Source organism: Pseudopipra pipra, chromosome 4, assembly GCF_036250125.1.
Source record: "Pseudopipra pipra isolate bDixPip1 chromosome 4, bDixPip1.hap1, whole genome shotgun sequence".
NCBI classification, from domain to species: Eukaryota; Metazoa; Chordata; class Aves; order Passeriformes; family Pipridae; genus Pseudopipra; species Pseudopipra pipra.
In genome coordinates, this window is record NC_087552.1 from 53,679,982 (window position 1) to 53,706,388 (window position 26,407).

Here is a 26,407-nt window from a genome sequence, read left to right on the forward strand (position 1 = left end):
TCTGCTCCCAACAAAAGCAAATGTCACATGGTCACAATATTAATGAAGTGTAAAGAGATTTTAACATTGGGAGTGCTTTATACATGCTGGAGCATGTATAACATACTGGGGCATTTTATTATTAGAGATATTTAAAATAATGTAGAGTAATAGGAATTTTTTTAACTAAAACATTGTATTTTGATGAATACTCACTAATGTAATCTGATTTTTGGAATACATGGGGACAGAAATATGCAACGTTTATTTGCATTTCATAGTAAGTTGCTGTTCTTACTGTTATGGTACAGAAGGAGACTGTGGACTAGTTTATTTCTGTAGTGAAGATACCTATTTTCAAGTTAAGGAAAAAAAAGTATAAGGAATTGGAAAAAAGTAAGTTTACTAAATGTTCCAATATTGTTTGAATAGTTTTGTTGTACTTGATTTTCAGATGTGCTTACAATAATCTCTTTTATACTATGTAAGTGTATAATTACTTATATAATCAGTCTTGACCTTGGCAGTATCAATAACTAGAATGGAAGTGTATTCTCTTTTTTAACTTAAAATAAGTGATCCTGAGCCCTTCACATCTTGCAGTCTGTTGGTGATGCTGTATGGGGTTGTAATGTTGAGTTCATTTCCAGATTCATGAATGTGGGTGACAACTGACTAAGAATGCTAGCATCTGTTATCCTTAGAAGAGTCCTGATAATTCCTACAAGTACACTAGAAATCCTATTTCTTTTCTCTTAGCATTGGAAAAAATTGAAGAGGGAATTTTATTTTCTTAAACTTGTTATATAACACAGGCAAATGAAAACTAAACTAGATATGGCCAAGAGAACATAAAAGTAAGTAAAAAGATAGACCCTGCAACAGCTTCTTGAGGTATTTCAGTGCAACAACTAATATTTTAGTGTGGGATAGAAATGTTGTCTGAGCTAATGACTATGGACGAATGGCAAAATGAAACTCAGAGTGAGACACTAAGGCACTACATAGGACAATAAATACAGGCCAGGGATTAGAGTGTTTCCTATTGAAACAAGTTTCAAACACAAATTAGAAATGGCACACGAGTGTTTTAAACCCAAAACAACCGAGCAAAAAGAAAACTAAAGTAAGTCCTAATTCATCATCTGTCAGTCACAGAGACAGTGTTGAAGAAATGTCTTCTTCATGGATCCCTTTCTGGAAGAATCAATGCATCAGAACAAGCAAATTATTGTTTTAAAATAAAAATAATGCCTGTAGTAAGAGACACTCATCAATACTCCTGTGGTGCTATGGCTGAATCTAGTGGGTTTTCAAAGGGCTGGAACACAGAGAAAAATAGTTCTATGCAGTCTTTGGTCCAAATGTGACGCTAAAGAACTAAAAGACTGTTTGAGTCTTTGCTGCTGCGAGTTGATTCTGCTAGTGTCATTTAACAAACACTACTGAATATTATGTAACCTGAGGCATTTACAAGAGAGTTGAAATTCTGATATGCAATGACAAACAAAGGTTACATATTTGTTTCAAACATATACAAACAATCACAGTACCTTTCTGATAAAAAATATTTGTCTACTTTTGTTCCTGCATGGTCTAGTACCTGCCCAGTGTGTGGTAGTATTCCATTTGTTGCACTCAATCCTGAAATTTCATAAGACTTATTTACTTTTTAAGATACACTGTCCTGAAAACAAAACCTGAGAAGGCAAGAAAATTGGAATTATATTTTCTAGAAAGTAATTTTCTACTGATAGTTAATGTTGTTTAAGGTGAAAATGACTAGTTCCAGATATTTACCAGCATATGATGGCCTAAGTGAAAGAAAGGGTAATTGGATGTATGTGTTGACTGCTTGCTGTTCAAAATACTAAAACTGCAATATTAAAAATTAACTAATTTATTTGCATATAGAAAAGCTGCAATAATTGATGATTTTATCTAGCCTAATGCAGAATATTCAATACCATATGCTTTTACAAAATAGGGTGCATATTTTTTTTAGTAATAGGTGATTGATGAATAGTTTGTAAATGAGGTGTGTTACCAGTAAAATAGGTGATGGTTTTCAGCATGATGATTTATGTGCCGTGTAATCTATGATGACAGATGGTCTTAAATATAACTATAAATAAAACAGTAGGTGTTTACTGTGGGAGAGCTGGTGTTCTAGGAAGATGTAATGATTTGCCAGTCTCCTGCATTTGATTTGCAAAGTTCTCCTTAGAGTGGGTTTTCTCTCTTGTACAAAGGCATCAAGTTGTTTTCGCTTTATCACATCAGCATTCACTGTTTCCCAAAAATCCAAAGAAAATTTTAGAAGTTTGATCATTTAAAGCAAAAGGGCTAGAAAAATTGGTGTTATAAAATAGGGTTTGAGCTGCTGTCTACAGAATGGTATTTTTTTTAGGCTGCTTTGGTGTCATGTCAGAATAATAAAATCTTTATATAGGTGGTATCACAAGTCTGCAGGTAGGGTAGGTTTTTTTGCATCCCAAAATAGCAGTAGTTTTTTCTGTCACTTAAGTGTGTTATTTGTGGCTGTTGCTTTCTGAAGCACTAGTATTCAGGTGTTCAGGAAAATATATTCTGCTAGAGTGTAGTGCTGGACAGTCCCAAAGCAGCTGTTTACATTTCATATTCATCTACCGTAGCAGAAATGAAAAATGAGATTATGGCAGTATACTTTTCAGTACTCAAGGGACACTGGGCTAGACTGCGTGACCTAACATGAGCGTCACACAGGTCTGACTTTTCAGGAGCTGTACCCAGATCTTCTCAAGGCCTGACCAACACAAATTGGTATGCAAATCTCTCTTTGGAAATAAAATGACATTTGAACCCACTGCTCTAAGTTGTAGCCCACAAAGCCATTGTTAAGGCTTTTTTGTTTTCTTAAATTACAGTAGATGCTTGATGCTGAGCAGGTGAAAGCCTTCAGGAATGTGATTATGTATAGGAAGGATTAATTAGAGGGGTAAAGTGCAATCTTTCCCCATCTACATGAAGTGTTGCCTCAGGTTGTGTTGCAATACCTGTCACACTCAGATTTCTGCTGGATCTGGTAATGAACATTTAGTGACTACTGCAAGATCTTCTCTACTTTCATGTGGTATATGAACTGGGATATGTATGGAGTACTGGCTGGATTTTCTTACCACTGAAGTTTTTCTGTTCTGTGCTAGGATCTCAGAGTTTCTCTTTTAGGATGGATGGTACCTATCAACAAATATATGTCTGAACATCTGAAGTTTTGAAGTGCACACATATGGTCTAGTCATGCCTATTGCTATATTAATCTTGTACTTTTTGTAAGAGGTTGAAATATAAAGGTGCAAGTTTGGAAATTCCCTGACTACGGCAAGAGGGAGAAGACCCAGTAAGACTACATGCTTCTCCCTTCTAGTAAAAGGAATGTAATGAAACCAGGAGTCTGTTTCAGTCTGCTTTGATAATTAACCGACAGTATAATCCATACCAGTTGAGGGTTTTGTTTCTCTGTGATTGCTCCAAGTTCTTTGGTTCTTTGATTTTATAGAATGGGTAGCTATGATGTTTCATTTTTGTGTTGAGCCTAGGCCAATGAGGCACGGTATTGCTGCAGGGCTCAGTTCTGTTTGAACATATTTAGCTATGCCCTGTGATAGTTCCTAACTTTTGTATTTAGTTTGAAAGCAGTGCTTTAGTGTATTTACATTAAAAAATATAACTAAATACAAGGGTCACTGAATATTTGGATATTTGGATTATATATTTGCTACTGTTTGTTTAATTTTATATTCATTACCAGTGCAGATCCTGCCAGCAAAGATATTACTTCAGAAAGTCAATTAAGTTCTTACTTGTCTTATTTTGAAAGCACTGTTCTTTTATAACTCAAAGTCAATGAGGCAGTGTTATGTACCAGGCATATGTAACTTGTAAGGGCCTCCAATCTTGATAGGTTTTGTCTTTTATTTTAATTTTGGATTTTTGTGTTTTGTTTTTCTGGCATTTTTCAGAACGTCCTCTGCATTATACAGAGAATGTACTAGAACAAGTTCTTCACTGGAGTTCACTACCGGAGCCTGGCTCTGCATATCTGATCATAAAAAGATTTCTAACAGCAGACATGATGAACCGCTTCAGTGGTACGTAACTTCGTGTATATTCTTATATTGTGGTGCCCAAAACTGCACACAGTATTCAAGGTGAGGCCACACCAGTGCAGAGCAGAGCGGGACAATCACCTTCCTCAACCAGCTGGTGATGCTTTGCCTGATGCCCCCCAGGACACGGTTGCCCCTCCTGGCTGCCAGGGCATGGCTGACTCATATTCAACTTGTCCAGGACCCCCAGGTCCCTTTTCTGTGGCCCTACTTTCCAGCATCTCATTCCCCAGTCTCTACGTACATCCAGGGTTGCCCTGTCCCAGGTGACATACTCATTTGAATTACGTACTCAAGCAACTGAATGACTTGGAGAGTACGTGGCCTTTAAAAAGGATCTGACACTTGAGGGGAAATATAGGTCAAATATATAGTGGAAAAATATGATTTACAAGCTTCCCCAGTCTTTTTTTTTTTCCCCCAAATAATACCTGAATTTAAGTTTCCTGTTAAGTATCTAGTATCTACTTTGAGGGAAGTGGAAGTTTAGATGTCCAAAAATCACTATCCTTTTTTCAAGCAGCTGAAATCCTGTATGTATGCTGTCACTGTAAAATGTGTGATGGTGACATATGATGCCTGGTTTAATGCCCATCTTATTTTATCTAATGGCTTATTCAAATATGTAATCTTTTCCTCTCTTTCTTGCACACAGATGTATTAATCTTTCAATCTGTGTATCTTGTTATGCTATTATGCTTATTCTTCTGAAAGTAATAGCCTTCTCTCATCATGCTTTGTTCCTGTAACAGCATATTTTACAAATATGAATGAACCTGAACAAGTGTGCTAATTATGATTTTTATGTTCAACTTTCACTGTCTCTAAATGTGTAATAGCAGATCCTGAATGGAGAGAAATGGCCTGGTTCATTAAAAGCTTGATATATGAACTCCCATCACCACACTAAGTGTTGAGGTATAATCAGAAAAGGGATCATAAGGACTGTGTGAATCACTGCTCTGAGAAACACATAAGGATTAGAGCACTGTCAATTTACAAAATGTAGTACTAGTTAAAGGGAAGATCTACCCTTTGCACTCCTTCCTGCCTCCTAAATTTTACTTCCATTTGTTATCGCAACCCATCACAGTAGTAGTTCAATTCAGTTTGATCTTAGTCTAGACACACTGTCTTTTGACTTATATTTATTGATTTTTCCATTTGCTTTAAAATAATTAAAACCTTATTAAATAAGTTATTCTGGTTTTCTTAGTGGTTTGAAAAGGCAAGTCTCTGCCATATTGCAGACTTACAACATCAATGTCTGCAAACTCCACATGGCAGAATAATCTCGTGTGTTACAAAATCTTTTCTTGAGAGTGGAATTGCCATTTTAAGGAACTTTTACATGGCGAAGGTGCTTAATTTCTGAAACATTACTTTTTTCTAACTGGATTGTGTTATAATAATGTTAAAAATAAACTCAGTTCTCTATTGAGTTTTCGAGTACACTTTTAGCTTGTGAAGTTACTCTGAAAAATTAGCAATACTTAGGAGCGACTTCACTAACTTGAGCAAAACAGTGTATATATATGAAGTGTAGGCACAGATTCAGAGAAATTGTGCCCCATTCATCCACGTTTTTTATTTTCAGGAATCAATGCATTAATTGTTTCTATTTCCAATTTTTTTGTACGTACACACTGTTAAAACAAGAAAGCAGCTATTTCAGGACAAAAAGATAAGGGCTTTTTAGATAAATCTTATTCTTGCAACACTGGATAGTGTCAGAGTGAGAAAATACACAGAATGAGATCACTGGGGAAGGAATGTTCCCAGTTTTTAGAGTAGGAGGCACTTGGTTATGCTGTGGCTCTCCATCTCAAAAATGTACGGGAAATAACTGCTGGCTTGAAGGGGAGACCTTAGTCTTTTCTGTCTTTTACACTCTGTGTGGATAATTCCTCTTCACTGAGTAATAGAGCTCAGGCCAGATGTTCAACCACTACTACCTGAAGTATGTTTTTTAACAGTGGATTAAGTGCATACAAATGGACAACTGGATGGATGAATGTCCTCTTCATTTGAAGTAAAATTAATAGGACTGTGATCATGTTATGTTTATAATTAATTTCATGAATTTCCCTTGGTTACCTGATTTATGTTATAATCTTAAAGACTAAATTATGATACTCCTGACTTTTTTTTTTTTATTAATGTTACCTCAGAGCTTTGTGTCATCAGCACTTTTCTCCTTTTTCTTCCAGAGACTTGAGTGGTGTTCGAAATAATGTTGGTTCAGTAGTGAGCCTAAAGGAACAACTCTATTAGCCTCATTTCATCTTGGCAACTTATCACTGTCTTCCCTGCCAGTGCAACTTTTCCCACGTTCCTTATACATAGTACATTCTCCTTTTCCATAAATGTTATGCTTATTCTCATCTTGTCCATTTTAAACTAATTTCTCCTGTTGTGCAATATCAAACATTGTATTGGGGTCTAGATGTATATTTTCTCTTGTCTAGAAATCAATTTCCCTTTTCCATGAAAAAGGTGTTAGTTTATTTGTATTGATATGTTTCAGTAAATTTGTGGTGAGTTTTCCACTTTCTTCCAGATCTTTAGGTACTCTTTCTTGACAATTTATTCCATAGATTTTCATGCTTGTTGCAGGAGCACTCTTTCAAGTGCTCTTCAGCAGGGCAAGATATGTATTATGTTTTGGTATAAGAGATACTCAGTACAGCTTCATTCTGTTTCAAGGCCCTTTTTCTTCTCCTTACCTGAAAATTTCTAACATTAAAGTTTTATTTGTTAGAAAAATATGAGACAATAGATTCACTATAAAGTGTGTGTATATAAGTTCTTGAAATTTTACCAGTAAAGAGTTGTATAATTTGAGTGGGAAGTATTGATTTCTGAGAACAGGGACTATTATTCAGAGATATTCTTTGAAATGCAAGCTTCTAAACCATAGGTGGATCAATCCTGCATGGATGACGTGCATCTAGTTCCTAGTAGTTTCAAAGTTCTAGCAAGTTTATCATGTTTTGTAAAGTTTGTATCTGAAAAATACATTCCAATCAGGACATATTCTGATTATTTCAGATTTATTTTGTAAGATCTTTGTAAGTATCAAGCATTTGATAGATTGGCTATGGTGGGAGTGCTGTGAAGTTTAGAATGAGGTTTTGTCATGTTGAGAGCTGTGTGCAGAAATTTAAAATCTTCCGATTTGGTACAGACGTGGAAGTATCCTGCTCCTCTCATTTGGTATGGTTTAAAAAAAAAATAAAAGAAAAAACCTTGTGATTGTGTGGAAGAGGATTCATATTCTGTTCTGAAAATAAAATAAATATTCTTATTGGCAAAGAGGGAATACATTAGTGCTTTCTTTTAGCTGTGCATGTATATTTTCACTTAATAAATAAGGAAATCTAAGTAACTTCTGATTTTAATTGTTGAAATATATCAATTCTGGCTTTAGATTTGATCTTAAATTCTAACAAAAATACTTGGAAATTTTCTGTTGGGATTTTTCCTTTAACGGCACGCATGCTAATGAGAATGTAGTTGATTTTATTTGACAAAATCGTAGAAGTTTATTATCTTTTTAATTTCTGTTATCTATTTAAATGTTTTTAATGACTCCAGATTTTACTAAGATATAAAGCAGAAGTAAAATCAGAGTCACAAATTTTAGTTATCTTCTTTTTGCAAACAATTAGGAGGAATAATTTAATTCCCACTTTTTAAACAACTGGTTTTCAGGCAGTATGAAAGATGAGATTGAGAAAAACTTTTCCAAGTAGTCCCAAAGTCTCTCTGCACTGTGCATATGACAGTAGAATCTGACTCTGAGTTTTGAAATACAATCTAACTAGGTTTCTTAGATACACTTCGAAGTGTCTTTGCATAATTGGATGTTTGGATGTTTGAGACTGAATATCACTCGTGTACTTTTTGTGCATGCACAACTGTGCATCTAATGCATTAATGTTTTTCACTGTTAAAATCTTGTGAAGCTTCCTCAATAAACATGCGTGGAATAACTGTCAACAGGTTCTTTAAAAGAAGAGCAAAAACCATAAATAATAAAATACAGATAGTTGCAAACACTAACATGCAATTGGTACAGCTTCCACTGTTGTAACATCTTCTAACAAAATTCCTTTTTTTTTTTTCTTGGTAGAGAAAAATGAGAAAGGTAGTGTGAAAGCAGGCAATTTGAAGTACAAAGAAGAACCACCAAAACTGCTGTCTGGAAACAAGTTTCAAGACCGTTATTTTGTGTTACGGGAAGGAAATTTGCTTCTTTATAAGGATATGAAGGTACAACAGACAAACTCTCCACCAAATTCTGAAGTACTCACTTAGCTTTCTTATTTGTATGATCAACATTACTCATTAAATGGCAACTTCTAGAGTCTGGGGTTGAAGTATAAGATTTTTGTCTTGCTGTTTCACAAGTGCATTAGTAAAAGGAGTTTGTGTGAGTTTGTCATTTGCTTTTGTGGTTATGCGTTGCTATAAATTTTAAAAATTAAAAATAAAACAATGTTTAGGAATGCCTATAGGTTCTGCTGTCACTAAGTTTTTTGAAAACCTACTGTAGAAGCAGTAGTAGAAGTAATATGGAACTTAAGTGAGCTGTGTGCCATTTTTTTTCTTGGTATTTCACACAGAGCCTTTAAAAATTACAAGCAACAGGGTTCTTATACCTATAAGTCTCATGACAGAAGAAATTATAGGAAAGAAAAACTCTGAATACACTAACAAAATCTTTCCCTGCTTCCCAACAACTTTCAGATTTATTCTCAGTCATCTAAAAACTAGTATTGATGATTAGATATACCTCAGAATTCTGCAGAAGCAAACTTAATCATACTTAATAGCATGATGGGTTCAGTTTTAAATATTTCATGGGAGTTTTCTTAAAACTGTGATTTTTGTTGTGGTATTAAAGTATAAAGTAAATAATATTCATCGTGAACTATGTTTTCATTTTGGTTTTGATAATTTCTGGTTTAAAAAAAAAATCTCTTAAAAGTTTCAATTGCTTTTATTTTTGCTGACTGCTGGTTCTTCCCATCCAGCAAATATAGATGTATACTTGCTGACCTTCATAAAGTACTTTTTTTAAGACATATCCCTTGCTAAGGTAAGCTGATGTACTCTGTCTTATTGTAATGCTTTGGATATAATCTTTATTAGAATGTCCCCAGAATGTCAAAAAATTTGTCTCATAATTTAATGGTAAAATTCAAACTGGCACATATGTGAGAATAAATTAATATACCTATAATTAGTATCCTGGAAAGATTTTATGATAGGATTATTGTACTACTTTATAATCTCCTTTTTTAAGCCATTCTGATTTATAAAACATTGAATTTCCCAGCTCAGGTGGAGTTTTGAACAGCGTTACTTATAAATGGCTTCACCTTTGTTTTTTTAAAAAAGCAGATGGAAATACCATTCTAATCAAATGTATTCAGATGTAGTGTATATCAACTTGTTTTATTTTCTTTTGAGAAATGTTCATCTACCACTAATAGTCTTGGTTTAATTTTAGTCATATTTAGAAATTAATAGTAGGAAAGCTGCATGTACTAATTAATTTATAAATCCTCATTAACAGCAATTTAGGTTTGTATATGCAGGTGGAGATACATTCTGTTAAGTGTTTCCCTTGTTCAAGAGCAATTATCAAAAAAGTGAAAAGTTTCCATGAACACTGTATATTAAGTTACTGTAGTCTATGAAGTGACTGAAATAATTTACACCTCTAATGTTCTGTGTTAAGAGATAAGCTGACAGACAGACAAATGGCTTCCTTGAGGTACATTTTTGTGAGAAGTATATAGCTGTTTAACTAAATAGTATATTTTGCAGGGATGCTTTTCATCCTGGCAGTACCCTTCTTTTGAGCGGGAAGTTACACAACAATACCAGCTGTAAAACTGTTGTGTAGTTTTTTTGTTTGTTTTGTTTTCTTAAGTGTTTATGCCATCTCAGATTTGTCTCTTTTCCCCCACACTGGAGTGTCAGATTTTGAAAGCTGCAGAGGTAGAAATGAGAATCCACGGACAGTAAACACTATGGAGTAGCTTTATGTACTGGGATTATAAGATTTATTAAGTTGCTTGATGGGTTTTTTTCCTAAATTGAAAGCTAAAACACTTAACGTTAAAGTACTAAAGGGATGCTGTTGTGTTGTGTTAGATACTAGTTGTGCTCTGTAGTAGAATAGTGTACATGAGAACTTTATTGTTTGCTTTCAGCACTTCATCTTCCAGGCACGTTTAGTTCTCATACTCAGTGTGAGTGTATGTCTGTTGAATGTTGGCTAAATGTAGTTTGTTCAAGAAGGAACAAGGAAAGAATGAACCTTGGGAGATCTCTAATCCAGCCTCCTGTACACAGCAGGGGTAGTAACTGAGGTCAGAACCTGGGGTTGATTCAGTTAAGTCTTGAAAAACTCTGAGAATGAAGATCAAGTGTGAGGTGCTGCACCTGGGTCAGGGCAACCCCCGGTCTCAACACAGGCTGGGGGATGAACAGATCGAGAGCAGCCCTACTGAGAAGGACTTGAGGGTGCTGGTGGATGAGAGGCTGGACATGACCCAGCTGCACTTGCAGCTCAGAAAGTCAGTTGTATCCTGGGCTGCGTCAAAAGAAGTGTGGCCAGCAGGGTGAGCGAGATGATTATGACTCTACTCCGCTCTGGTGGAACCCCACCTGGAGTGCTGCATCCAGCTCTGGGGTCCCCAGCACAGGAAGGCCTGTTGGAGCGAGTCCAAAGGAGGGTCACCAAGTTAATTAGAGGGATGGAGCACCTCTCCTATGAGGAAAGGCTGAAAGAAGTGGGTTTCTTCATCCTGGAAAAGAGATGGCTTAGGAGTGACCTAATTGTGACCTTCCAGTACTTGAAGGGAGCCCACAAGAAAGACAGAGAAGACATTTTACAAGAACATGTAGTGACAGGACAAGGGGGAATGGCTTCAAACTGAAAGAGGGTAGGTTTAGACTGGATATTAGGAAGAAGTTCTTTACCGTGAGACTGGTGAGGCACTGGAACAGGTTGCCCAGAGAAGTTGTGGATGCCCCATCTCTGTAAGTGTTCCATGCCAGATTGGATGAAGCTCTGAGCAACCTGGTCTAGTGAAAAGTGTTCCTGTTCATGGCAGAGGAATTGGAACTAGATGATCTTTAAAGTCCCTTCAAACCCAAACCATTCTATGATTCTATGATCTAAAGCAAAGTCTCACTGTAGTATTATCCATCCCATAGAAGAGCTCCTTTAACAGAGGGCAACCTCACCTCTCATTTTCCCTGTCTCTCTCAAAGAGCTTGTGTTCATATATTACATCACTCCATTTTTTTTAAATAGCACCACATCTTCATTATTCTAACTGTGTTACAGTTTTGTGATTTCATGTGAACCTTAAGTTCCTAATCAGTCTGCTTCCAGTAATGGTGATTGGTACACTTTTTTAGTGGAAAAGAAAGAGACAAAAAAATGTAATGATCTGCTAGAAAAGAGGGGTGCAGTCCGTGAAAGAAGCCTAACCGTGAAGTCAGTCATGCGGCATTTTCTTTTGCACGTTCCTGATAAAATAATTAGGATCTTATTTTACTTGCAGGCTAGCAAACCTGAAAAAGTGTTGCCTGTCAATTCCCTGAAGCTGTATCTTGGAGTAAAAAAGAAAATGAAGCCACCAACAAAGTAAGAACAGAAAAGAAAATATGTCAAAAACTGTGTAGCAAGGTACTTGTATCATCAAGAAAGGGGAGCACAAAACATTGTGGAACAAGGAAAAGTCAAAAAGCCAATAGCAGTATGCTGAATTAAATTATTCTCTATCATATTATTTGTTCTGTTCCTCTCTGTTTTCATGTTACATGTTAACTCTTCTGTGCTAGGAAATTACTTTATTGATTCCCTTTTCTTAATCTAAAGTGCATTTATTATCTCTTGTGGATATGTTAGCTCCTAGCTCACTTAGTTTTGTGATATGTGTCCTGAATTTCATTGATGGACACACCTTCCTTGCACCAAGGAAAAAGAGAGAAGAGAAAGCCAGCTAGTCATGGCCTTTAGTGGCAGTTCCTGTTGTTCAGTAGAGTATTTTCCTTTTTCAGGGTCTTTGTTATTTTGATGTTTCTTCTAGCTGAACACTACAGTGCCCTTTACAGTGATTATGTCTCTGGAAAAGAGCAGTGAAAAATGACACCTGTTTTTCTCAGGTGTTTCCAGTTCTTGTTCAGTCAAAGCTTTGAGACACTGAGATAATGCGCATAGGATCTTATCCCAGGGGGAGTCTAGGTTGGCTGTAGCCTTTAAACAGATCTGCTTGAACTTTTCCTTTAAAGTTGGCAATTCAAAACACCCCAAAAACATCTATACATTTCAAAGATTAGGCATTTTAAAGAAAAAGTTGGTGGGTTTTTTTGTGGTTTTTTGTTTTTTTTTTTGGTTGGGTTTGGGTTTTTTTGTTTGTGTTTTTTTTAAGTTAAACACAGAACGAGTAGGAGATTAATCCAAAATAGGAGTAAAAAGATTATGTAAATGAGTCTTTGCAGGTGGTTTTTTTCCTTCAGTTTTATTTTTATTCTACTTTAAAAAGCAGAACTTGCCAAGTCTCTTCTGGATCTCCAGAATTGTCTGTGTTTGTTTCACCTCAGAGGCTTCATTGTGTACCCAGTCCCTTTTTGTTTTCCTAGCAATTATTAAATCTCCATAGACTCATGTGATTCCTTTGGTTTATGGTGCAAGCATACCTCTCTTCCCTCTGTGATTTCCATACTATGGTGGACTCTCTGCTGGGCAGTTTTACTTCCAGCACCTTTCACAAAGTACAGCCACAGCCAAAAAGAGGCAAGTAGTTAGCCACCATCTGCAGGGCTTGACTATAACCCTTTGTCCAGAACAAAATGTTCATTACCTCTGAATCAACTGTGAGAAAATGAGAAAAATCCATCCTCAAACCCACAATTCATTCTAGATTTGTGCTACACATTTAAACTTTTCAATTTAATTTTATTTTTTTCAGCTTAAAAGCACTATATAAAGGTAATTAATCTCTGCAGTTTGAAGAATGTCTCTGTTTATGGAACTGATTTTTGAAAATTTTCTTTCTTTCAGCTGGGGGCTTGCAGTATTTTCTGAAAAGCAGCAGTGGTAGGTAAACATGAAACACATGATTGGTTTAACTTCACTGTCTAATATTTGTTGAAACATTCAATTGCAAAGTAAGAGTGTTTGAAAATTAATGGACATTATTTTGCTTGCATGTTGACTTTTTGTTATGATTTTTTTAAGTAAAGAAACTCTCTTAATTCATGTGTTTTGTTCATCTTTTGGGATTAAGTGTCTGGCTTCCTTCTGTGACAAGAAACCAAGCAATAGTCATAAAGTTAGAATGATAGATTTTAATCTTATGTACATGCCTGAAATGAATCACAGGCAAATTAGGGTAAAGTGATAATTGGAATTATTTATATATCCCTATTTTTTTCTGGGAGTGCTAAGTAATAGACATCATGAATGAAGGTAAGAACTGTTTGAAGTAGTTTAGAAGCCTATTTAATGTTTATTTGCAACAGGAATTTTCATTGTTTTCCTTGTTAATTATTTATTGTGTTCTAGGTATATATGTTGTGATGGACAAGATGTGCAGATGGAGTGGATGATCAGCATTTTTATTGCACAGGTACTAATCTGATCAAAGAAATGTAACATACTGCTGCTATGAAAATCCCATTAAACAATATGTGTGTGTGTTATATAAGGTTCAGTGCCAGTGTTTCTGGAATACTTAATGTAATAAAGCTGCCTAAAGTAGGTCTTAGTCTATGAAGACTGTGAGTGCCTCGAGAGCGAGAAGAATATTGGATTCTGGCATCACTACCCCACCCCACTGTGTTGTATGGAAGCTGGTTAAAGCAGGAAAATTAATTTCCTTTGTGGAAACTTCTTGTGGGTGAAATTCTGGCCACTGTCTTAAGGGGTGTGTTTGTGTGCCACAGCACCTGAGTGCTATTTCTCTGCTCACTAGTTTGGAGGTTGCTAAAGTCATGGAAGAGGAGTGTTTTGTTTAAAAACATAGTGGTGTGAAGTAGCCCTGTTGAAGAGCTGTGCCAACGTAGCTGTATTTCTCTGATGTCCAGGTTAGCTTAGTTAACACTGACAATTCATTGTGTTGCGTAGGCATTATCATGAAGTACTATTTTGCTCGCTACTAGATTGTAAGGAGGGTGTATGTTTGAGTGCCATATAACCCATTCTTGGAAATGGAGTTTAACATATACATAAGATAAGTGGAAGTAAGAGAGATGGGAAGAATTCAACCCGATAGGAGACTGGAACATAGTTTAAGATTTTAGCAGGATGTTGTATCTCTGTCAGATTTTTCTTGTCTTTCCCATGATGTTCAAGGAGCTTTGCAGAATATCACTGTGAATAAACACTGCTAGATTTATAATAACCTGTGAGCTTTACATGTTGCATAAAGTGGGCTGGGCGCAAGACGTCGAAATACGTACTTCTTAGAGGGTTTCTAAAACAGAATCTGACCTTCGTAGATAGTAGTGCTAGAAGTACAATGCATGCCTTGAAAGTAAGACTTCCAAATTCTTGTCTTATTCAGCTCCCATAACTGAGGTAACTATTGTAGTTTCCATGGAAACAGCCATCAGTTCTGGCATACATCTCATGGGCATAACATGAGCAGTGTCACAACAAATAGGCTCAGAGGTTATTGATATAGGATACTTAGAAATAACTCATGCAAGCTTGGTAACTGTTGAAGTCCCTTTGATGTAAAATAACAAGAAGGGCAGTTTGTTAGGATTCTGCTCAGGTACTGTGGTATGTAAAAATCTTCCTTTGACAATATAGATAAAAAACTGACAATTGCTGCTCAATGTTCAGGATAATTTTTTCTAACAAATAATAAATTAATAATTTCATGTACATTAAAAGAAAATTTGCTATGAATTCATGCTTTTTTTTTTAACTATTCCAATGAATGAACAGTGCAATGAATTAGCATACTAATGAACAACATTGGAAGGGGTTTTTGGTTTGGTTTGGTCTTTTTGTGGAGTTTGTTGATTTTTTTATCAGCATTCTGGACATCAGTAATGTCAGTCTATAAACTACATGAGAAATGGTGTGCTAATGACGCAGCTTTTTTGTTTTGTTCTTATTGCAATCTACTGCTTTAAGTTACAGAGAAAATCTTGAGAATGCAGTGGCTCATACTGGTAAAGCTTGCTATAAGATCTCTAAAAAATTTTGTATCAGACAGCAGCAGACAATTATTATTACATTATCCCATTTCTAAATCAGAAAACTGTAGATGTCATCTGAGGTTATTCCTAGTTAGAATTTTCAAGTTGAGGCCATCTTTAGAGAAAACAGCTTGTTTTTTACCATATGTGCTATCACTATTTGAGGACATGCATGTTAGAGAGACTGCAGGCAACATCTTTTCTTCATCAGTGGAATAACATAGATTAAAAATTGAAAAATCCTGTAAAGTAGATTTTGAGGTGTTAAGACATTGCCATTTAATGATCTCTTGCAATTAGGAGGGACATAAACCAATGTAACTGTGCTCCTCAGTGCTTGAGCAGAGTAAGACTTTGTTGGTAATTATTATCAGTAAGATAGTAGTACTGTTCTTTTTTTTCCTGTTTTCTGATAATGATTATTCCTATAGTATAAAAAATGCAGAGGATATAAATAGCAAAGTGTAGGTACCCCACTGTAATCTAGTGACGAGGGTACTTTTGATACAGATGATCAAGGTAACCCAAAGATTCTACTCCAAGCTGGTAAATACTGTGAATGTTTGAAGGAGGAGCAATATTTCTTTCAGTTCCATGCAAAATCATCCTGAAAAGCATGGTTGAAACTTGATTCATGAATTCTGTAATAGTTCTGTACAAAATCGCTTAAGAGCATACATAGCATACAGTTGGAAGTAATTTATTGGTACAAGGATAGACAGTGGTATTCTTCCAGTTCTATTGCCTTTGATCAACTAGAGGCACATTATACTACCATGAGGTGCTGTTGAACAGATGGGTCAAAACTATGAATAAATAAATTTTTTATGTGGCCTCATATGCTGCTAGTATTTCTGATGTACTTTCCCAGAGATCTATTTTAAGAAATGTTACAGGCACAAAACGGAAATCAGGCTGCTTAATTGACAGGGATAGTTTCCTTAAGATTGCTGGGAATTAAGGGAGGCAATTTTCTTCAGAGTCTAATTAAAGTTTCTCAGTCACTTTCTGGATGGCATTTATGTCTTGTGTCTTGATCCAAAGTAAACTGATTTTGGCTGGCAAGAGCTGCTCTTTCAGATAATACCTTCTCGCTTCATTGGAAGAAAATATTCTTAATGCTCACTGCGGAGGAACAGGCTTTGACATCACCCTGGTCAGCACCATGTGTGAGAGTTTTTTACTCTATAAAGATGTGAATCTATAAAATACTTTTTCTGAATTGGGAATTGGGGCTTCCAATTTCTGGACTGCCATCATAAATCATTAGTCACTAATTCTGATGGCTTTTTACTGGTAATGCTATTTTTACTTGCAGACCACCTGCAAATATGATCATAGCTCCACAACTCTGTTTTTAAATACAGTCTTGAAGAGACTTACTTCATGGATTTGCAGTTCTGGCTTGCCAGTTTCTTTTGGAGTTGTGCTAATTTAGCTATACCCTTGTACATTCTCTTTGATTCACAGTATGTCATGTTGAAGATTTTTCAGTAAGATACTCTTATACTACCTTGTCCTCAGACCTCTTTTTCTGGTTACTATTAACATCATCAGAGGACTGTGAGCTTCAAGTACATGTGCTCAAACTTGAAAAACTCAGTTAGTGATTTATGTTTTTTTATTTCCTTTCTCTTCACAGTCTTGTTTTTTCACTCAGAAGGAAACCTCATATGTTCCCAAAACTGACCTGTTTCAGTAGAGCTCAAGCAAAGACTGCTATTGAAGGCAGATCTGTATATTTGTAGATTGTGGGTTTGGAGCATTCAGAATATCAAGCCATTTCATTTTGGATAATGCTTGTTATTATAGGTTAAGCAATTATTTTCTTCTAAATTGTTAATATAAATTTTCACAGAATCAATTAGGTTGGAAAAGACCCCTGAGATCATCAAGTCCAGCCTATGACTGAACACCACCATGTCAACTAGTGTCATGTCCAGTCTTTCCTTAAACGCCTCCAGGGACAGTGACTCCACTACCTCCCAGAGCAGTCCATTCCAATGTCTAATCACCCCTTCTGTGAAGAAATTCCCCAAATGTCCAACATAAACCTCCCCTGGTGCAGCTTAAAACTGTGTCCTCTCATCCTATCACTAGTTGCCTTTCAGGTAGTTGTAGAGAGCGATGGGGTTATCGCGGCCAAAGTGTAGGACCTGGCACTTGGTCTTGCACATTTTGAAACACTTGTTTGCAAATCGGGTAATTTTATCTTATTTCAGAAACTTTTGTTGGGACTCCCAAAGGTATGCTTTTGTGGATTTTGAAATTGTGAATCAAGTCAATATGCATGTTGCATTTGATATTTTCTCTTTTTAGAAGATATTGGAATAATATTAGGGAGGGAAGATGTTTGACACATGAGAATTGTGTAGACACATTTTGCTTCTTTTCAGTCAGCATTGTGCAGCACTTACAAAATATTAAAATAATTTTAAGCAGCATAATGTTTTCCTCTTTCTTCTACAAGAGGAGGGCATGGTGTTGTGCAGTAGATAGCTTTTTCCAAGAGAGTTTTGCATACCAAAGAATGTTGTGTATTTATGAAATTCCAACATCAAAAATAAGGAATCATTTTGTTCTTCAGCATGCAGATATATGGCCACCTGCTGGAAAAGCAAGAAAACAGTCCATAACTAAAAGTCCAAAGATCAGAGGCTTACCACTGATTCCTATTCATCAGGAGAAGAACACTTGTAAAATCAGGGAGAATACAGAAGTAAGTGGGGTTTAAACTTGGTATATAACATCTAACTACAATACTGTAATTGTAAATAATCCAGTAATAATAAACTAACTAGAGCTGGATAAATATAAAATGGAAGTGCTTTTATCTCTGTCAATGTTTTGTCATTAAAGGAACATTTAGGACAATTTAATGTGAACAAGCTATTGTAATCTAAACTTGTGTCACCTCTTTGGCTGTTCAGTAAATTAACAGTTTTGATTAAAATTATTTTTGCTTGGGTTTTTTATTAGCAAAAATTATTCATTAGAAATAAGACTTTTATCTGGAAATATATATTGCACTTTATTATAGTGCATTACAGTTTTATTTTAATAAGGTTATTGAAAACTGTCATTCATACCTTTTCTGTCATATCTTTTCTTCTATCTAACTGTACTGTTTTAGTACAGTTAGCTCTGTGAATACAGTGGAAAAGTTCAGATGGAACTGACTGTGATACATTTATATTGTACTATTATTAGTTTCAAAGAATAAGAGGCTTTAGTTACAACTCTTTGCAGAAACTGAGCTGTGTCACTACATTACCTGCAGTAGTGATGCATTTGGACCTTATCATATTAGCTTGAGGTTACTTTCTGGTATCCACATAGATACTGATGTCTGTGAGGAGGACTTACTTGCCTTACTTTCAGCTGAGATGAAGAAGTGGAGTATTATTCTGCTTGGGAGTAATAGTGGTAACTAACCTGACTGCAGCAGTGAATGACTGTTGAAACAACAGTTTGGTCCTTTGACTGTTGCAGTGTTATTTCTCCCATGTATTAGAAGATTTTGAGGGAGGGTAATTAATATAGTATCTGTTATCATCACTAACAGAGACAGCAGTTCAGGTGCAGAGTGTTTAAGTTGACTTGGTTCCATAGCAAGCCAAAAGCAAAGACAGGAGAAGTGCTTTATGTAAAAGACAACTCCATCTTTCTTGTGATATACTTTTTTCTGGCATTTCTGCTCTGCCTTATCACAGGAGTATAATACAGTGTGAATGCAAGTATAGCTTTCCTATTTTGTTTAATTTGTCCTTTCTTTTTAACCTTCTCTCAGAAACTATTTTTTAAATTCTTTAATAACTTGCTTCTGATGATTGCATTTTCAAACTTCTTTGCTGAAAGTAAATCAGTCAAAAAACTTTATAACCCTTAGATATATCTCTTAGCTGTTCTTTATTCAGGTACAGTTGAGACCTCTAATCTTTGAGATAGCTACAAATTCAGATATTCTAGGATAAAAGTTTTATTGGATTATGAGCTTCATGATTAAAAATCCTTAATACCTTACAGTACTGTAATTATTTTTTATTATTGTTTTGTGGATAATTTGCTTCATTAGGAAGGACTCTAATGTTTTGTAGACTGCAATTTCAAGGAAGTCTGCATTTAAACATAAAAGTTGAAAATGACAGTCTTCATAATTTATGCCATGACTAGATCTAGAGAATTTTAATGTAAAAGGTATTTGTATAATTTAGGAAGGTTAACACAAAAATACATAAAGGAAAAATAAAAATTAACACTTTATTTTCATGGAAAACCAGCACTGGAATGAATAGTAAAATTGTGGTAGAAATTATATATATGATATGGTTTACTATGGAGAAACACTGTACAGCAGTCAATAAAATAAAAGATATCCATTTGGAGACCACTCTATCAGTCTTTCCATGAATTTGATTGCTTCTCCAACAAGCAAAAATGTCTCCATTTTAAAGCATTAGAGAGTAATAACAGGAGCAAGCAGTTTCTGAAAGATGCTGCTTTATAGAAAATGGAGTTCTGTTTACAGATCAGTGTAGTAGAAATGTGATCAATTTATACAGATAGGAAAAGAAACTAAGTTTTCCAAACAGAGAAATAAGTGTTATCTTTGTGATATCTTTCTGATAGGTTGATAAGTTGGGGGTGGAGGGAGGGAAGAAAAATAAACAAACAAAACCCAAAATACCAAAAGCTCAAAGATATCCAGAAAAGAATGAGTGTAATATCAATATTTTGTGCTAAAAAGTCTATTTTGAGTGTCTGATCTTCCTGCATTATTGGAATTAGTTTTATTGTGTATTAACAAGACCTAATACCAAAAGTTTGAAACACTCTATAACTAAAAATCTTTGTAATAACTAATAGAGTCAAACAATTTCCATTGTTTTTGCACCAGTTGTTGCATATATGGATAGTACATTTAAAATTTGAATTTTTTTTTGTATAGAATCATTTAATTGAAATAGAAATAAATTGCAGTGCATATTTGATTTTATTTCAAAATGCAAGAAGACTGAGGAAGGAAGAAAAACCTTCTCTTTCTTTCAAGCCACAATCAAATACCATACTGAATTATAATAGGTCATACAAGAAAGACCTACAAGAAAGCTGGAGAGGTACTCTTTACAAGAGCATGCAGTGATAGTAAAAGGGGGAATGACTTTAAACTGAAAGAGGGGAGGTTTAGATTAGGTGTTAGAAAGAAATTCTGTACTATGAAGGTAGTGAGACACTGGAATAGACTGCCCAGAGAAGTTGTGGATGCCCCATCCCTGGAAGTGTCCAAGGCCAGATTGTATGGGGCTCTGAGCAACCTGGTCTAGTGAGAGGTGTTTCTGTCCACATCAGGGGGGTCGGAACTAGGTGATCTTTAAGGTCCATTCCAACCCATTTGATGATTCTACATATATAAACTGGCTCCTCTCTAGTGTTTGAATGTTTTTGTTGTGTTTGTTGTAACATATATGAGATATCAAAATTCGGTGAAATAATTTGCTCATGTGCTGTGGATGAATAGCTGCGTAAAAAATTCAGCCACACTGAACAAGTTTCACTCAGGAAAGAGTAAAAGAACCAAAGTCTCCCTCAGCTTTGAGTCTCTTCTAGTAGTCAACAAAGATGCCACATATGAAAGAGGAATTCCAAGACATAATTTTCTTTGAGAACTATTAGGCTTTTCTGCAAAAGGAATATTCTGCTTACTGCCACACCAAGTGAGCAGCCAGAGTACAATAATGCAAATTTAGATGCAGCATCTGATTTACCTTTAATTTTCTACAGCTTAAGAACTTGAAAACAGCCCACCAATATGGAATTCAAAAAAGCAGACAGTCTTTACAGTTTATCAGTTAGTACTTAACAGCTACTGAAAATGTTTGTTATTATTTAAAATTATCTGGCATACATTCATTAAAGTCAGTACAGTCATTAAATTATCAAAATTGCAACATGCACAGTTGTATTCATTTGATCTAATTATTCTGAGTTTTTAAGAGTATATGGATTTCTGTAAAATATTAAAATTTAGTCTACTGTGGTAGAATGAAAAATCAAATTGTGATTATAAGAAAATAAATGTCTTCATTGTCATGGTGCATTTAATTGAAAGATTTGTGTGATTTTCAGAATTATCACTAACTGAGAAATTGCTGTCTAAAAGAGCTAACTAAATGATAAGAGCACATATTGTGGTAATTTGAAACTGACTGCTATTTCAGCTCTTGAGTAAATTTGATTTTTTCTTTAAAACTTATGTGAAGCCAATGAGCAAAAATTGCAATCTAAATATTTTTGAATATTACGTGAATGTGAATGATCTTATTTCTCTTTGCTAGTTTGCTAAGAATATAGAACTAAAAACTGGAAAATCAAGATTTGGTGAACATTGTGAAAATGAATTTCTGGAAGAAAGAACAAACTTGAAAGAAAAAGCATCTATGGTGGCCCAATGTTTGGAAAGAAAGGAGGAGAAAGTGCGGAGTCATGCAAAAACACATCGAAGCTTGATTTCTGAGGATGTAGGTTCAGTTATGACTGACTTACACCAAAGACCACATAAAGCACTGAAGAAAAATAAAAACAAAACAAACACAACTACTTTGGAATTAGATAACAAATTGCCATCAAAGGTGATTCAGGAACTAAGTACAGTGCTGCAGAAGAACAGAGCACTTCATAATGAAACCTCCAGCTGATTTCCTGAGTCTGAAGTTTAATACATATACATATATGTATGTGTGTATATATGTATGCATTTGTGTGTATTTTCTGTGCAAAAGTAGTTTGTTTTGATATGCGTAGTTTGTACAGTGCAGAGAAAATATAATTTGTTTATATGCAGCTGTTGATTTTGTATATGTGTATGCCACATGTTATAATTTAAGATTGAGCTGAGAGAACTGATTATGTAAAACTCCTGAAATCTGGAAGTTTTCCTGTGCAGTGCAAGGACACCAGGATTCTAGGATTTTGTCTATTTTTTTTTTTTTTTGTTTCAGATTTTGTTTGATATAATTATTCTAAGCACTGTCAAAAGATTTTGCTCTGTTTATGCTCTGTACACCTTGTAAGTACTGGAGAGATACTTCTGGAAGGAAGACAAGATACACGCTGAAATTGATACTACTGGTCTGCAATATTTTTAATTGTCTAACACTATAAAATTAGTAACATTTTCTTTGAAATTAGGTTTTCAGTGGTTTTTTTTGTATTCAAGAATAAAATAGATTTGTCCTCTGAAAGAGTGGCATGTGAAAGAATCAAAAGTGGGAGAGGAATGTAGTAGATGAGAAAATGTATTAATTCTTGTATCTCAAAACTGTGTCTCTGTGGTGTACATCTGATTATAACATTTAAGCAATGAGAGAGCATATTGAGATTACAAAAAGAAGTCTTCAATGAAACATCTAATTTTAATAGGTACATGAAATGGAATTGTAACATCATCTCTTGCTGCTCAGTGGGTTGAAGTAATTTTATAAAAAGGCCTTGGTTAGCTCAGAGTGACAAAGGCAGACTTTTCTATTGCTGTTTGGGTACTGCTTGCTTGATGCTGAGAGTTGCTGGCATCTCCTGAATATTTAGTATTCACAGGAGAAATTAATTTCCGTTACAGAAATTAGTCTCCACACAAACAAATTTATTAGAATGGTACTGACACACTCAATTAAGAAGTGACAAATACTAAATGAGGGAGGAGATTAACCCCTCTTTTTACCATGAGGACAAAGGTGAACAGTATACTGTTTGCCGGGACTGGGAAATGCTTGTGGTACAACTGTAGCACAGCTCTTCTGAGTGTGAGGACAGGTCCCAGGGTTAAGATAACAGCCTCATTTGCTGTGTTCTGTCTGTGTAGGTAGCAGTTTCTGAATATATGTGATTGTAGCACACTGCAGCTACTTTGGTTTTTAAGCCCAGAGTTCCTTACATTTAAAAATCAGCAGGTCTCTTCAAAACAAAGCTATTCAAGCAATGAACTGATTTTGTTTTCTTCAGTTGTTTTGTGAATCTTATCTTCACTTACCTTTTGGGATTGCCTACTTCGTATCTCATGGCATATCCATTTTTGCTTTGTCCCATAGCAGCTGGATGGGCAAAAGGCTCTGCTGTGCTGAGGCTGTGTCCAGGTGTTGCAGATGCTGTCTGGTTAAGCAGCAGGACCCACAGATCAGAGCGCTAATGAGCTCACATGGCACATTTGTTTCAGGGGAGGCATTAATAACAGCATCTGCTTGATTTTGTTTCTGTCCCTTTTGTAGTCTGACTAGCCATGCTGCCACAGATTTCCACCAGTCTTTTATGAACTTACTGATGCGTTTGGTGTTTGATTGGAATTGGCCAGATCTCTTAAGGTAGAGGAGAGGATCTAAAACAATTTCTTGTTTATTGGAAATTGTTTTAAATAATTTCTTAATTACTTAAAATTTCAGAGGAAAAAAATTCAATTTATCAGCATCAATGACATTTGATTTTTATTAGTGGATAGTTTTGAGGATGTTTTATGCTGCTGCTGAATTTCTTCCCGCACAGAAGCAGTATGCTCACTTATTCCCTCTTCTATTTTTGGTAGTCACAGGTGCCGTAACATTTCTCACATCATTTACTTCTATTTTTGATTGCATTGAGCAGCTTAATTGGAAAAATAATTTGTTTGATTGAAGAAATTAGACAAGTGACTCAAATAATGTATCTGGCAACTCTGCTAGGAAGCACAGAGAAAACGAAATCAAACTCAAATATTTTATAGTTTTATTTATTATTCTGGAATATAGCACTGACAAAGCAAGTCTTTCAGACCTTGCACTTACCTTATTTGACCAGTTGTTAAATCTGAAACAAGTTTGTAGATTTTAATTTTCCCAGTGCACTATTGACTGTTTTGCTACCTTTAATTTGTAATTGAGCCTCATCTAATCACTGAGGCCCTGGCTCAAGAAAGCATATCAGCCTGAATGTAAATTGTATTGATTAAATCTGGTGCTTAAAGTTAATAAACACATTCTTAAATGCTGATTTTAATTGGGACCTAATGCCGTCAGGAGAAAATACTTTACTTTCTGTCTGAGGCTGGACCTGAATGTACTGTTTGCGGTTGTACTTTTACTTGTAAATATTTTTCAGTATTGAGTTATGGTTGCTGTATTTTCTATCTTTTTATTGGATCCTTAAAAATGACATTCACCTCACTGCTGAAAGCCTCATGCATCATTTAAGCCGCTACACTAATGGAATAAATGGAGCAGTAGAAGGGTTTTGTGCATTGAAGTGAATATGTCCATGAAGAAAATATTGTGTATTTTTTATTGGATCTAAGGACTTCAGAAACACTTGTTCTATTTCAAAAGCATATCACAGATAAAATATCAGTATAACTGCTGTTAATGGGCCCTAAAAATCAAGAAGAAAAGAACTTCCATAAAGTATGTTTAAATTTGGGTTTGCACATATATATACACAAATACACTATATATGTGTGCATATATTTTTGTGCACATCCACAAGGCACACTGAATGGTGACAGTGTTAACCTAAGGAAAACTTACTTGGGGAAGTATAAATTAAATTTCCATGAATTATTTAAAATAGGTATCAAAGTTTTGGACCAATCGTCTGATGCATTATTGTTGCACTACAAATTTCAGACTAATTTAAGACCTGCAGAATAAATGTGGTCTGTTGCAATATCTTAATGGCTGCTGATCTTTTATTGTTCCTGTGCCATGTTGTGAACTGGTAACGGAAGTGTAATTTTCAGAGAATTGTAATTATTTGAATAAATCCTATTGCTCTAAGTGATGGATTTTTTCAGAAAAAAATCAATAAAAATGGTAAAAAAAGCACTTCTGTTTGTCTTCCCATGTGAAAGCCATTGAGTAACCCGGTAAGTTCCTACTTTCCGTTCTCCAAAATGGAGTTAAATGAGACCCAGATATTTTATGTATGGGCTTATAACAGTGGGAAAACTTAGACTAAAATCTTAGTAAATCTGAGGTTCATCATTACCTTGTTAGACTTCTGCAAGCGTGATAGGTTTGAAGTTGACATGTAAGCATTATGTATATTGTTGTAACATAATGCCTGTTTTCTGTCTGTGTGAATATTTTCACACTTATTAGGATGGGGGAGGGAAGCAAACAAAAACTCCCCCAAAAAACATGACTGGATTTTTTGTTTTCTTTTTTCCTTTGGTTGAGCTGGATATGGTCTGCTATTTTAGAATTTTTCTTTGAAAGAGATCTTTTTCTGAGGTACTGTTTTGGGCTGGCAGTTCAAAAGAGCAGTTTGACTAATAGGTTTTGTGCCTCAGCAGACTGCTTTGGTGGGGGGTTGATTTCACCAGCCAAGATCTACAGTGTGTTTGTGCAGACCTTACCTTTACTATGTGACTCGGCTTGAGATGCACCTTTTGCATTAAAAGGTTTTGCAAATGTTATCCAAGAATCTGTCCAGTGGGGAAAGGATATCCCCAAAGATTTCTTCAGTTAATGGGGAAGGCTTGGCCATATCACTGATTTTTGTTGCTTCCTTGTGAAGAGCTCTTGGCTGTTCTGCCCAAGGCAAGTTGTTAGGATGCCTTCAGCTCTGTCTGCCAAAGGCACCCCTGGGGTGCTTTCTGCTGTCAGGTGTTGGGGTAGTTTTAGAATGCTCTGGAAATACAGGTTTATCAGAGAGTAAAAGTTACAGGAATTTTGTCTCACTACTATGATTCTTCTCTCCCCTGCTACAGTTCTGGCACAGTTTGTGTTCCTGTGAGTGCTGCCAGGTTACCACAAGCTGCTCAGCTCAAGTTCCAGATTGTGAAGTCTGGGAAAAAATTTACATCTGGGGATGGTGGTGGTGCCTGCAGGAGTTAGGAGGTAAGGGCTGCATCTCCCACTGTTAAGAGCCTACCTTGTCATATCACCTTTCTGATTTTTAAATGCTGTTTTCCACTGTACTCTGTCTAGTGGGGGAGAATTAGTTATCAGACTTTACTTGCATCTGAGTTCTGCTTTACTCCAAAGAGAAACTGAATAAAAATTGAAAAAAACCCTAGT

At 35.5% G+C, this 26,407-nt stretch overlaps 1 protein-coding gene across 1 annotated transcript in view; it reads left to right on the plus strand.

Annotated features, from left to right (window-relative positions):
* ARAP2 (ArfGAP with RhoGAP domain, ankyrin repeat and PH domain 2) overlaps positions 1-25,162 on the plus strand; it is a 119,636-nt gene extending 94,474 nt beyond the window's left edge. The window contains exons 28-34 of the mRNA XM_064653048.1: positions 3,981-4,109; positions 8,263-8,402; positions 11,717-11,799; positions 13,219-13,254; positions 13,723-13,786; positions 17,956-18,087; positions 21,704-25,162. Of these exons, the coding sequence (XP_064509118.1) occupies positions 3,981-4,109; positions 8,263-8,402; positions 11,717-11,799; positions 13,219-13,254; positions 13,723-13,786; positions 17,956-18,087; positions 21,704-22,063 (944 nt within the window). The 3' untranslated portion in view covers positions 22,064-25,162. The remainder of the gene's footprint in view (positions 1-3,980; positions 4,110-8,262; positions 8,403-11,716; positions 11,800-13,218; positions 13,255-13,722; positions 13,787-17,955; positions 18,088-21,703) is intronic.
* The last annotated feature ends 1,245 nt before the right edge of the window (positions 25,163-26,407 follow it).